The 13,297-nt window shown below is 36.0% G+C and overlaps 1 protein-coding gene across 1 annotated transcript; it reads right to left on the bottom strand.

Moving 5' to 3' along the window:
- Window positions 1-9,231: 9,231 nt before the first annotated feature.
- LOC113272777 lies at window positions 9,232-10,173 on the bottom strand. The gene has a single exon (XM_026522574.1). The coding sequence runs from the start codon at window positions 10,171-10,173 to the stop codon at window positions 9,232-9,234; it is 942 nt and encodes a 313-aa protein (XP_026378359.1).
- Window positions 10,174-13,297: the final 3,124 nt, after the last annotated feature.

The raw sequence follows: 13,297 nt of genomic DNA, 5'->3' as shown, positions 1-13,297 counted from the left end.
TAGAAAATCATTCTCATGGTTTTTGGTGTCCAATAAAAATCCTTCTTTTCTTTTGAAATTAAGGTCGCTCTTGTTGTTCCATTGGGAATGACATCTAATGGGGGAGAGTTCTTTTGAACTTGTGCTTAATAGTCATATCTTGAGGGGTGTGCAGCTGTGGAATTTTAAAGAGGTTATCTTGTATCTTTTAAACTCCTTGATGATTGCTATTAGCTTCGGCTATATGATTGCATCTAAATTAGATGGTACGTATTTTTTCTTTTAGTCATGAAATGTCTCTTACAGAAATTTCATTATGATCGCGTTCTTGTACCTTTGCCAATTTTATTGACAAAAAGGGGGAGAATTAATGTGTAGTTCACACTACAAATACATATGGTTTTTGGATCATTGTGTAAGGGGGAGTGGTTTCCATGTGAGATGGAGTATTGACTAAGAGGGAGTGTTACATATCACTATAGTATTATTGTTGAAGTTGTGATACAATTAGACTTTAACACTGTGTAATAATACTATGACACTGTGTAACAATGATCGAGACCGATGCTTTCTCATTGTTATAGCTACGGATCTTCAACAAGGGTGATGCTAAACTTACAACCTTTGGGATCATTGGAGTACTTCGAATTGACGAAGATTTCGAGGAAGTTAAAGATTAGACATGTGGAATAGAAGCTACTAAAGTTTCTTTATCTTTTTTTGTATTCCATATGTATTGATAGGTTTGTCACTAAAATTGACAAAGGGGGAGATTGTTAGAGCATTGCTCAGTCGAACTCGCATGCGTTGCTATCTCAAGCATGTTTTTCAATGTTAGTGATAAAAACTATTAGTCTTGATTTCTAGTCTACTATAGCTAAGTCTCGGACTAGGATAGAAAGTGTAGTTGAGATCAAGGACTTCATGGCGATTCATCATACAAGAAGAAGAACTACTCAAGGAACCGGTGGAACTTCTCGACAAAAAGGTATGTGAAGACTTGAACTTATCTGTCACTCAAAAGTCTATCTACTCTATCTCCTACTTCTTGAGACAAAAAGTCGTATGCTATATATAGACTTTGATTATACACATTTTGTATTTCGATCCGAGTATAACTCACCTATCTATATCTCGAAATATGTGTTGGTAAGCATTTCGCTTCGACCATGTTTATCTTTACCTAGTGACGAAAGTCATGATATGTTTCAATCACTTCGAAAATTGCTTTGACGAGAAACGGTGTAACAACTATATAACGTCCTCTAAGAATGTTTCAATGGTTGGAATGAGAGTTTAGATTACATAACCAATGATGGACATAAGTATTGTTGTGGAAACACATATGTGCATATGTCCTATTCCTTGAACTAAAGTTTGCGAACTTTGTTGATCAAGAGAAACCGGAAGAATGGATTGTTGCCAAGTCCGCGAACTGCCGAACTTCTCATCCCGAGAAATTCTGCTGGAGTTGACAAACTTGTTACATGAGTACCAGTCCGCGAACCGGCGGAAAATCTTTGCCAAGATTTTCTGCTGGAGTTTGTAAACTCTGCCCGGTTGCTTAAGTTCGCAAACCTAGTGTGCGAACTTAAGAAGGTTATATATCTGAAGATGATTTCGGAACTTAAACTTATAAAGACTAAGGAATGCAAATTGCAAACCGTGGATATAAAGTTCATGAACCGATTCAAGTGAATCAAATCATCTTTGCTTCAATTGTGTCTTATGTAGTACATAAGATTTCTTTGCAATTGAACAACTCTCTAACTAGTTCATTTGAGTCACTTGAACTAGTTATGGTGAAGAAGAATATGGTTGGTATGAAATGCTCATATGGCTAACCTTTTGGTTAACTATTGTTGAACCAACAATGTACACGTTTGGGTACGGTTAACAAACCTAGAAACGTACATTTCATTTGTGTATAACTAGTTAAGTTTTCGATCTAACGGTTGAGAAATATTATCTTGAATCTAAATCAGGTTTTCATATAACGGTGGATATTGTTTGCTTTGTGACCAAGGCGAAACCCTGATTTAAAAGACTATATAAGGGGACATCTAGTAACTCTGCAAAACTAATCCCCAGACTTCACGTGTGATACTAGTTTGCGTTCTAGAGTCGTTTCTCCTTTAACCTTTGGTTTTCTTCTTCTAAAACCAGGTTAACGACTTAAAGACTTCATTGGGATTGTGAAGCTAGACCGATACTAATTTTATCGTAGTTGTGTGATCTGATCTTGCATCTTCTATCGTACGAGTACAATCAGATTAATTGGATTGAGATTAATGTCTCCGATAGGCAAGATATAAAAAGTAGTCACAAACATCTTCGTCTCATTGTTTGTGATTTCGCAACATCTTGTTTCGCTACCATACAATTAAGATTGTTTTGAGGTGATTGATTTATCTAGGCCGTTCTTCGGGAATATAAGACCGGATTATCAATTGGTTCCTGTTCACCTTGATTATTATCAAAAGACGGAACAAAAACTTTAGGGTTTTTCTGTGGGAGACAGATTGATCCTTTGATAGACTTGTCTGTGTGAGACAGGTTTGTTTATTGTTAAAGCCTGCGATTTTGGGTCGTAGCAACTCTTAGTTGTGGGTGAGATCAGCTAAGGGAATCAAGTGGGCAGTATCCTGCTGGGATCAGAGGCGTAGGGAGTACAACTGTACCTTGGATCAGTGGGAGACTGATTGGGGTTCAACTGCAGTCCAGTGCGAAGTTAGCTTGGAGTGGGCTAGTGTCTGTAGCGGCTTAATACAGTGTGTGTCCAATCTGTACTAGGTCCCAGGGTTTTTCTGCATTTGCGGTTTCCTCGTTAACAAAATTTCTGGTGTCTGTGTTATTTCAGTTTCCGCATTATATTTTTTTATCTTTATAATTGAAATAATACAGGTTGTGCGTCAGATCATCAATTAGAGTAATCCAACCTTTGGTTATTGATTGTCATTGATTGATCCTTGGATATTGGTCTTTGGTACCATCCAAGTTATTCCTTGTGTTTGATTAAAGACTCGTTGATTTCTATTAGCTCGAGTAAATCAAAACAGGAGAGAGATATTAACTCTTGAGATACTTTTACCTATATTGAGTTTGACTGTCTAGTTGATTCTCTAGAAAAGTATTTCGGAGTTTGTCCATACAGAATTCTAAGAGAAATATTGGGTGGTGTTATTAGACCCCCGCTTTTTCAGAAAGGGTCGGTGTTTAATTGATGAAGTGAAGCTGTTCTGAAGATGAATTGAAAGAAAAAGATAATTAGGGTTTCGATAAATTAATATTGGTGTTGATGCTTACTGGGTGTTAATTGAACAAGAATGATGGGTTGTTAATGTTTTGAGATGAATTGATGAACCAAGTGAAAGCAAAGTAGAATCTGATTTAACTATTGAAAGCCATGGTTTAGGTAAAGCTGAATTGAGGTAATTGTCTTTAGTAGTATTAATCAGTTCAAGTTCCTTATTGAGTTTACAAGCTTCTTTATGAATTAAGAATTGAAATGGATTTGTTGGATATATGCTTGAGCTGTATATTCGTTGTATTTGTGTTAAAGAACAAGATAAGAGTTAGATGAATTTTAATTTGTTTACTGGAAGTATGTGGATGAGTACAAGTGATGGAGATACAATTCTGGTATTGAGGTTGTGTTACAGGGGAGAAGTTGTGTATTGATTTGCATACATATGGTGATGTAATTGGTAGTCTGGTATTGGTGGAGTTATGTGTTGGTGGATGTTGAATTGAGATGTGGGTTGAGACTTGAGATGATGGTGTGCCTGTGTATGAAATTGTAGTTTTTATGAGTTGGCCAGAGTGTATGTGTGGAATTGGAACTGGAGTTTTGGTTGTGCAGGTGAAGTAAAAGTGGAGATGTGAGTTTGGTGGTAATGGATGTGTAGTGTGGTTTGAAATGAAGTTGAAATCTTAGTTGTGTTGTGGATTTGAATCTGGGATTGAGATCAGTATAGAATGAAGTTGTGTGTTTCGTAATGATTTGTATGGATTGAGATGAAGGAGAAGTCAAGATTTGGTTAAGTTATTGTGTAGTGAATGAGTAAATGTTGTTTGGATGTCTATGGTGGTGAAAGAATATGTGGTTGATTGTTCAGGTGGTGGTTTAAGGAATTAATGTTAAAGACCTTTGAGATGGAGTTGTGTTGAGTTGTGGTTGAGGTTGTTTTGTGTTGAACCTATGGGAATTGGAATGTGTTAGGATTATACAAAAATTGGGGTTTGTGAATTAGTGTTAATGTGAAATTGCAGATGATGAAGATGGGTTAATTGGTGGTATGTACATGTTGATCTGCATTGTAGAGTTTAGTTACATAGTAGTGGTTCTGAGGTTGCTGGTGAGTTACCAGGAATTGTTGGAAGTTGAATTGAGTTACAGAGTTGCAGGTACTGTCCAAAGTTGGTGGTGGTGTTGTAATAGAGATGGAAGTGAAGTTGTTAGTGGCTCAGATGTGTTTTAAGAGGAATTGGAATTAACTGTTTGGTGTTGTGCTGTATTTCAAATGACAGTGTATTACTGTGATTGGGTTTGGAGTATTAGTGTGCAATTGAGTTTGGTTGAAACGGATAATGTAAGTCGGTGAAGATGTTATAGGGTTATGAGAGCTGATTGAACTAGAATTGAATTACAGTTGAGGGATATATGTATGAGATGTAGAAGTTGATGTTTAGTGTGGAGTTGAATACAAGTTATGAACTGCCCGTGGGTTAAAGATGTTGCTTTTTTCTTTTCTTTCTGAATCACATTATTTTATTAATAAAAAGAAATATTAGGCAAATACAATAATTGAAAAGAAATCAGAAGCCAACTACATAGGCTTGAAAACAAAAATAAGAATAATAGACATCATCCTAACAAAATCTATAGTATTCCACATTTGGAATTTCTATTCTTTCCAGGAAGCTAGGCCTCCCATAGTGTAGTTGTCTTTGTCCTGCTGCCATTTTAACCCCCCCTTTTTGCAGATGTGTCTGCTGAAAAATTCACTTCTCTGAAGCAGTGACAAAATGTTATTGAGTTAAGCTTGTTCACTCCCTTCTGCCACCTTATTCTGACAAACCAGGGGATTTTATTTTCTGCAAACTCAGAAATAACAGTTCTAGAATCCGAGTTAATGATTATGTTTTGTAATTCCCAAGCCACATCCAGTTCTGCTGCACTAATAACTGCATACACCTCAGCCACATAGTTGGATGCAGTGCTAATTCCTCCAGAAAGTGCCCCCATTACTTGACAGAGATGATCTCTTACAACTACACCAAATCCAGCAGCACCTGGGTTACCAAAGTAGGCTCCATCACAAAAAAAGAGAACAAAACCATCCTTTGGCGGTATCCAATAACAAGTTTTAATGCATTGAAACTTAATTCTTCTTGGACAAGGTTGAAGAAAATGATTATCTGGTTATCATAATCTTGATTCCATTTATTTCCTTTCATTCTCAGTCCCCCTTCACGTATAGACTTCTTGATCTTAAATTTAAAGCTCTGAATATTGGGATTTACCTGCTCAAAAAACTTTTTATTTTTCTGGAACCAGAGTTTTTTGATGATTGAGCTAGCAGCAATAATCCAACATTCTTTGATCAGGGGACTCTTATTGTTTGCATATTTCCATATGTATTCAAAAGTTGTTGGAATGTTGAAATTGAAAATAGAGCATACCCAATTCCAGATTTCAATGCTAAATTTGCGCTCCCATAAAGATGATTCATATTGTCTTGATTTTCTTCACAAATGTAGTACCTTGAAACCATATCATAACCATTTTTACATCATCAACAAAAACTCCTTGAACAATATTCCACAGGTTACTTGTTATATTTGGATGAAGATATGAATTCCATATAAATTTGTGTCCATGCCAATGAGGTTCTTTATTTCTTAAAATGTTAATGGCTGAAGAAGTTAATGTACCTTTTATATCATCTTTCCAAACCAAATAATCTTGACCCACTCCAAGTTCAGGCAGTGTATAAGATGAAAGCATTTGTTTTATTTCATCTGGAATGCTCCATTCTCCATTGAGTATGATATCTTTTATCTTCATGTTTATATGAGCTTTTACATAGTCAGTATAACCAATGTCTTCAATAAGATGTGAATCACTGATCCAAGAATCAAACCATAATGATACTTTATTACCATCTCCTAGGCACCACCTGACATTTTCCTTTAGATGATCCCAAGCCCATTTTATTCCTGGCCAAATGGATGATAATTGCCAATTGTTCTTTCATTGCCCGCGCTTATCCTAGAATTTGGCTTTTAGGAATAATGCCCATTCTTCTCCAGAATTGATAATTCTCCATAACATCTTCATGAGCAGTGCTCTGTTAAGAACTTCCAACCTTTGAATACCCAATCCACCTTCATTGTATGGAGAACATACCTTTTTCCAAGATAGAATAGTATATTTTCTAGTTTCTCCATCACCAGACCACAAAAAATTTCTGATAAATTTTTCACAAGTTTTAATTAGAGAAGAGGGTCATTCATAAATTGACATGTTATATATAGGCACACTGCAGAGCACTGATTTGATTACTACCAGCCTATCATGAAAAGATAGAAGTTTACCTTTCCAAGCAGCCATCTTCTTTTGCAGTAACTCTACCATTGGCCATACTTTGGAAATTTTCACTCTCCCTGCATGTAAAATAACACCTGAGTACTTGTCAGGTAGTGTACTTCTCTCCATTTGGAATAAATTCTGAATGTACATCTTCCTTTCTTCTGTAGTCCCATCAATGAACAACTTACTTTTACTTTTGTTTATCATTTGTCCTGAACTGAGTTGATACCATTCAAGCAGTTTCATTAAATTCTTAATACTTTTTTTTGCTCCATTGCAGAAAATGAAGACATCATCAGCAAAGAACATATGAGTTGGGTGTATTCCATTCCTTACCACCATTGGAGTAATCTTGCCTTCAGCCACCATTTTTGAAATATTTCTACTTAAGACATCTTCCATGAGACCAAACAAAGTTGGACATAATGGATCTCTCTGTCTCAACCACCTTCCAAAAGTAAAGAATCCATTTGGCCCTCCATTAATCATTATTGATATCTTAGCAGATTCAAATAAGGTACATAGTCATTTACACCAAGTTTCTGAAAACCCATACCTTTTTAAAACTTGAAACAAGAAATTCCAGCTGACAGAATCATATACCTGAGATATATCAAGTTTAAGTCCAATGTTACCTCCTCTTCTTTTATTCTTCATTTCATTTACCATTTCAGAAGCAAGATCTATTTGATCTTGAATACTTCTTCCTTTTATGTAAGCTGCTTGCTGAGGTGATATGAGCTTATGCATTAAAGTAGACATTCTGGAATTGATGATCTTAGTAAAGATTTTAAATCTTACATTGCTTAGACCAATTGGTCTAAATTGATTGGGAGATCTATCACCTTCAACTTTTGGAAGTAAGAAAAGAAAATTTGAATTCAGGCCTTTTGGAATGAATCTTCTTCTCCAGCAAAATTGAACTGCATTTACAACATCTTTTCCTACAAGATTTATAAAAACTACCAATGAATCCATATGGCCATGGGGAACTGTCTGGATCCATATCAAATAATGTTTGCTTGATTTCCTCAGCTGATGGAATAGCATCTAACATTTCTTGGTCTTCTTCATTTATTATTTTTGGTATCACATCAAGTAATGAACTAGTTATCTCCACTTCTCTGAATTTAAATTTCTGCTCAAAATGATTAATGAGTGCTTCAACAATTTTTCCTTGATCAGTAATAATGTCATTGTTTGCATCTTCCAACTCTCCAATGAAATTTCTGGCCTGCCTGACTTTAAGATTAGCATGGAAGAAACCTGTATTAGCTGACCCCTCCTTTAACCATTTGATTCTGGATTTCATCTTCATCATAGTATTCAACTGAACTTCCTTAGAATTTAAATCATTTTTTGCTTCCACGAGACTGTTTAATAAAGTTTCATTAAAAGGGTCTAAATCAGATGAAGCCATTGCTTCTTGCACCTTATTTTCTGCTTCTTTAATCTTCACATTTACATTACCAAATACAGTCCAATTCCATTCAACCAAGATTTTTTTGAGATTTTTAAGTTTACTTTGAAATACATATGCTGGATCACCAACTTCTTCTTCAGACCAACTATTTTTAACAACCTCCATAAAACCAGGATGATCAATACAAAATTTTTGAAACTTTTGTGGCACATTTTTTGGTTTTGGGATGTTGACATTTCCACCCAACAGAGGAGAGTGATCTGAAACAATTCTAACACCAACTTTATATCCCAATCATTCATATTTTTGAAGCCACAAATTATTAAAAACTGCTCTATCTAAATTGCATAGGATTCTACTTGTACCATGCTGACAATCAGACCAAGAATGATTAAGACCAGTTTTAGGGGCTTGCTGTAATTCACATTTATCCAGACATGAATAAAACTCAAGCATTATTCTTGTATTAGCAGGCCTACCTCCAACTTTCTCTTCAACATATGTAATAGCATTAAAATCACCAATTGCAAGCCATGGTTTTTTAAATTCACTAATCATTTCCATTTCAGACCATAAATACCTTCTTTGAACTGCTCCAACATGAGCATGAATACCAGAAATAAGAGCTCCCCCTATCTCAACTGTGATCATCTGACTGGACATGAAACAACAGAAGTAGTAGGCAGATGTTTATTCTAGAATAACCATATGTTTCCTTTTTTGTTAGCCATTGAATTATGAATTACCATAGATTTCATTCCAGGAAGATTGAGTTTGTTACAGAAACTTGCACTACAATTTTTTTTTTTTGGTTCAGCTATAAAAACTAAAGTTGGGTTGAATTGATTTACCAAAGTCCACAATTTATTTTGGGCCCTAGTCCTTCTAAGGCCCCTTAAATACCAAAAAATTATCTTCATAGTTGTGGTTGGAGGCCCTTAGTACCTCCTTTTCCTTGATTTTTCCTAAAATTGTATTTATTTGTAGTTTGAGGAATTTTTACCTTTGGGTCTGATTCCTGCATTTGTTCATTTGAACTGGATGTTGCCTTTACTACAGAAGGTTTTTGAATAACTTTTGACCAAGAAGTGGTAGGAATTCTTTCCTCTGAAATTGAGCCATCCTTCCCATTAATGAATTTGATTACACTCTTTTCTACTGTGTTGTCTTCAACTATCTGTGATATTCTTGTAGGGTCTAAAATAGTTCTATCCTCAGACATATTGATCACAATTTATTCTTCAACAACTATATTTAATGAACCAAATCTTCCTGAAGTAATATGAAGTGCAGAACTGGGATGTGGAGAGATAACATTGTTTGGATGAATGTTTGTTACTGAAGTGAAACAAATATCAAATTTCTCACAGTTTGTGGGATGTGGAGTAGCTTGTAGAGTGCTCTTGACTACTTCCTTTTCTTTCTGAGGCTCATTATCTGGATTTGATGAAGAACCAAATATTGGAGAGTTACTATTGTTTTGTTGGTTACTTGTTTCATTTGATACCTTCTTTGCTCTGCATTCAAATTGAAAATGACCTACGATTTTGCAGTTGTGACAGAATTTAGGTAGATTGGTAAGTAAAACATCTTGTATAAAACCTCCAAACTTTGTTTTGATCCAAATTTTATGTGGCACCTTCTTTTCTAAATCAATATTTACTAAGACCTTTGCATATAAACCACTTTCAAAGTTTAATGTAGCTTCATCCACTTTAACTGGAGTACCCAGAGCATTGCAGATGGTGAATAAGGTTTGTTCATCCCAGTACTCTAAGCTTAATCCTGGAAGATGTACCCAAATATTTGCATAAGAAGTACGGTGATTTTCTGGACGAAAGTTGGGAATCCAATTTCTAATCCATAATTCCTGATGACGAACTTCCCATTTACCAGCTTTAATATAACCCTTATCCCTCTCATTATCAAGTTTGATTGTGAAGAATCCTTTTCCTAATGGAATTATTTTGCATTGACCTTCAAGTTTCCACTGATTTTTCAGATCCACAACCGCTTCAGAAAATTTCAATCGAACTAAATCAAGTCTTCCGATTAATGAAAATGTCCAAATAACACATCTATCATCAATTCCTTTTACAATATCTATTGAAGGACTTTCCTCAATAGGGTTGTTAAGATCAACCGAATTTGTAAGATTGATATTAGAAGCACCCATTTCTGGGTTTGAAGAATTTTCCATGAAAAATTAATGAAATCTACCTGAATTAAAGCCTAACACCTAATACCTAAAGAAGAAATTAACACCGATCATTAAAGTTCCGATTAAAATCACCTGAATTAATTGCAATGAACTCTGAATTTGAAAAATAGAATGAAAATTGAGAAGTGAGTTGGTCGCCGATCCTTAGAGCTCAACTCAGTCGCCGATTTTTTCAACCTCTGATTAAAGATGTTGCTTGGAACTGCATTGGCAGGTAAACTAAGTTTGTATTTGTATTCAATTATGAAGTCTTGATGGATTCAATGTATTGTTGTAATGTTGTAAGATAGTATTTGAACTGTTAGTTTCACAGAACCAACAAGCTTATGTGATTCAGACCTGCCAGCTGGCTAGCTAGCTGATTCTCAGACCTAGTTAATCTATTTTAGTGTGTCTGACTGAGTTAACCAGATTTGACTCAGTAGACTTTGACCTAGTCGACTCTGTTGAGTCGTATTGACCCAGTTGACCGATTTAGACTTTGAGTATTTGACCCTGGACCTTGACCTGACCTTAGACTTTGACTGTTAGTTTGACAGTTAGTGACCGTTAGTTGATCCAATTAGACTGGTCTTTGTTTAATGGGCTTCTTTAGTGAACTTGGGCTTATATCCAGTTTTCCTAAGGAACTTGTATTGGACCTTTGTGGTCAGATTTAGCCTTTGATTCCTTCTACAGAATGTAGATATTTATAAGACTTAGCTATCGGACTATAGAACCAACCTAATTCAATTATTAAACCTTAGCTATGCTAAAGATATGGAATGATAAATAAATGGACTTAGAACCATTAGTTAGACGTGTATGAGCCTTGTATGAGCCTTTTGGCTAAACTCTTAGAGTGCTTCTATGATTAACAATTATTTATTAACAACGATCGATTCAAAGGACGAACTAGTGGATCGTGGATCTCGAGGTAGGCGTGGCTTGTCATCAAAAGAGGTGGGAATACATTTGACTCTTTTGTAACCGTTATTGTTGTTATTACAAAAGTTTATGCTTAACAAACTTATGCATTGTCTGTTCGTGCATCCCATGCTTTGTTTAAATTGCATTATGATAATTATGTTGATTCTGTGAATCTTCCCACGATTTGGAAAGGACCTATAATGTTTTTTTTTGTCAATATGAATTGTTATGGGAAATGAGAATTTACACGTGTGGTATATAGGATACTCTACTTCACATTTATACCTACATGAATTCTGTTTTTATGCTTAGAGTGGGTCATCATGGTCTTGGTTATATCAATAGATATTGAGTGTGGTTAGCACGAATATTATACATTGTTTGAAGAAGGAGTTGTCCATATACATGTTTGTTTATTTCAGTGACTTGGTCACTTTTTAATGTTTGGGAAAACATTATTGTTTTCCAAATCTTTCCATGATTACTTGAAAGTTAAATGTTATTCCTACTGGGCACCCCTTTTAGGGATGATATGCTCACCTATTCCCACTTTCAGTTTCAGAGACAGATCAGAGTTGCGCAGCGGAAGCTCCAGGGTTTTTTTTTCGTTAGTTGGTTAACTTATACTATGTTTATTATGTTGTATATTTTGTTTGTAAACCAAATGACTATTGTATATGTAGCATTTGAGAGGACTTCTTGTATATATATGTTTCAGAGCGGGTTAGTTTTGGGTTAAGTTTTGTAGCAGATTCTTAATTGAGTGAAGTAAATGATTTAGATTCTTAGTGTCTCTTTATTTAGTTAATCTCTTGGATTAGTCAGCTGCTAGCTTAGGGGGCGGTATAACAGTAAAGTCATACTGTTCAGGAGAATTTTGGTTGAACTCCCAGTACACCTTCATCTTAGGGATGCTCAATCCACCAACTAGTTCGTGAATGTAAAGACTCACTGGATGGAGGAGCAAAGACTATGTCAATAATCATGGTTCTAGCCTTTTCGATCTCCGGAGCAACTCTGACCATAGTATCGACATCAACAAGGATATCTGGAGGAACTCCGTCCATGGTATCAGCATCAACAAGAATGTATGGAGAAAACTCAGTTGTGATCTCAGCATCAACAACGGTCACAGGAGCGACATCCTCTTGACCGGCTTCACCAACTATCTATTCTCTAAAGTGTTACTCGATGGACCGGACTTCTCCAAGCACTAATGCTTCATGTCAAGTTGTGTAGACATGAAAACATGTTCACATGAAAGTCTTCCCAAAGCTTGCACGAAGGGCGGGCACAAGCCAAAGTCTTCTATAAGATTTTCTCATCACCTCTACAAATGAGATACAACATGCTTCAAGCAATGGGTTTACAAAAACGTACTAATGGATGAGAAATGTGATGATGCTTCCTCAACGAAAGATGTTCTTCTATGTCTCTGCTACAACATACTAAAAGGCCACATCAATCGGACATACGAGCAATAAGATACGGCTACCACATTCAGGTTTATGGAATCTGAAAATTTACACGGATTACAAGTTATGAATGTGCATGCGTTATTGACTGCCATAGACATCTTCAAACTAAAGGATTCTTTTTGCATATGATTCCTCAGTATAGCTCTTATCTTCAAAATTTGGGGTCAATCACCGATTCTGACGTCGTTTGAGGTTCATACAGCTTCCGGAGTATACAACATGCAAGCAGTAATTCTTAGAAGGGATTCATAACCTCCAAAGTCGATCGATGTCCACTAGGTCCTTCCACTAAGTCCCTCATCAAGGTACCTCCAACTTCGACCACCTAGGCCTTTACATCAAGTTTTTTGTACCTGGGTCCTCTATCTAGGTCTTGCCATAAGAAGGAAAAACGAAAGGGAAAGATATAACAAAATACTGGGGACTGACGGTCCACTGATCATGACAATCAGTTTCATAGTCCAAGACCCGTGGCATCGGACTCGCCTGTGATAATCATTCACCGATCGTAAAAGGAATGCTAACACAGGGACATGCAACCATGGTCGTTACATCGTCCCCTCTTGAGATCAATCTCAATTATGGTCTCGTGACCAGGGTTTCAGAAGTGATGCTTCTACGACTGACAGGAAAAAAAATGTTACTGCAAGCACCATGCTCATGTATCAACCAAGGGGTTAAGGTTAAAAATT

Source organism: Papaver somniferum, chromosome 4 (assembly GCF_003573695.1).
Source record: "Papaver somniferum cultivar HN1 chromosome 4, ASM357369v1, whole genome shotgun sequence".
Lineage (NCBI taxonomy): Eukaryota > Viridiplantae > Streptophyta > Magnoliopsida > Ranunculales > Papaveraceae > Papaver > Papaver somniferum.
Note: the sequence above shows the minus strand (reverse complement) of the source record. Positions and strands in the feature narration are given on the sequence as shown.

What these genes read in the sequence shown, in the direction of transcription:
- LOC113272777 (XM_026522574.1), bottom strand. Translation starts at nt 10,173, where the DNA reads ATGGGTGCTTCTAATATCAATCTTACAAATTCGGTTGATCTTAACAAC.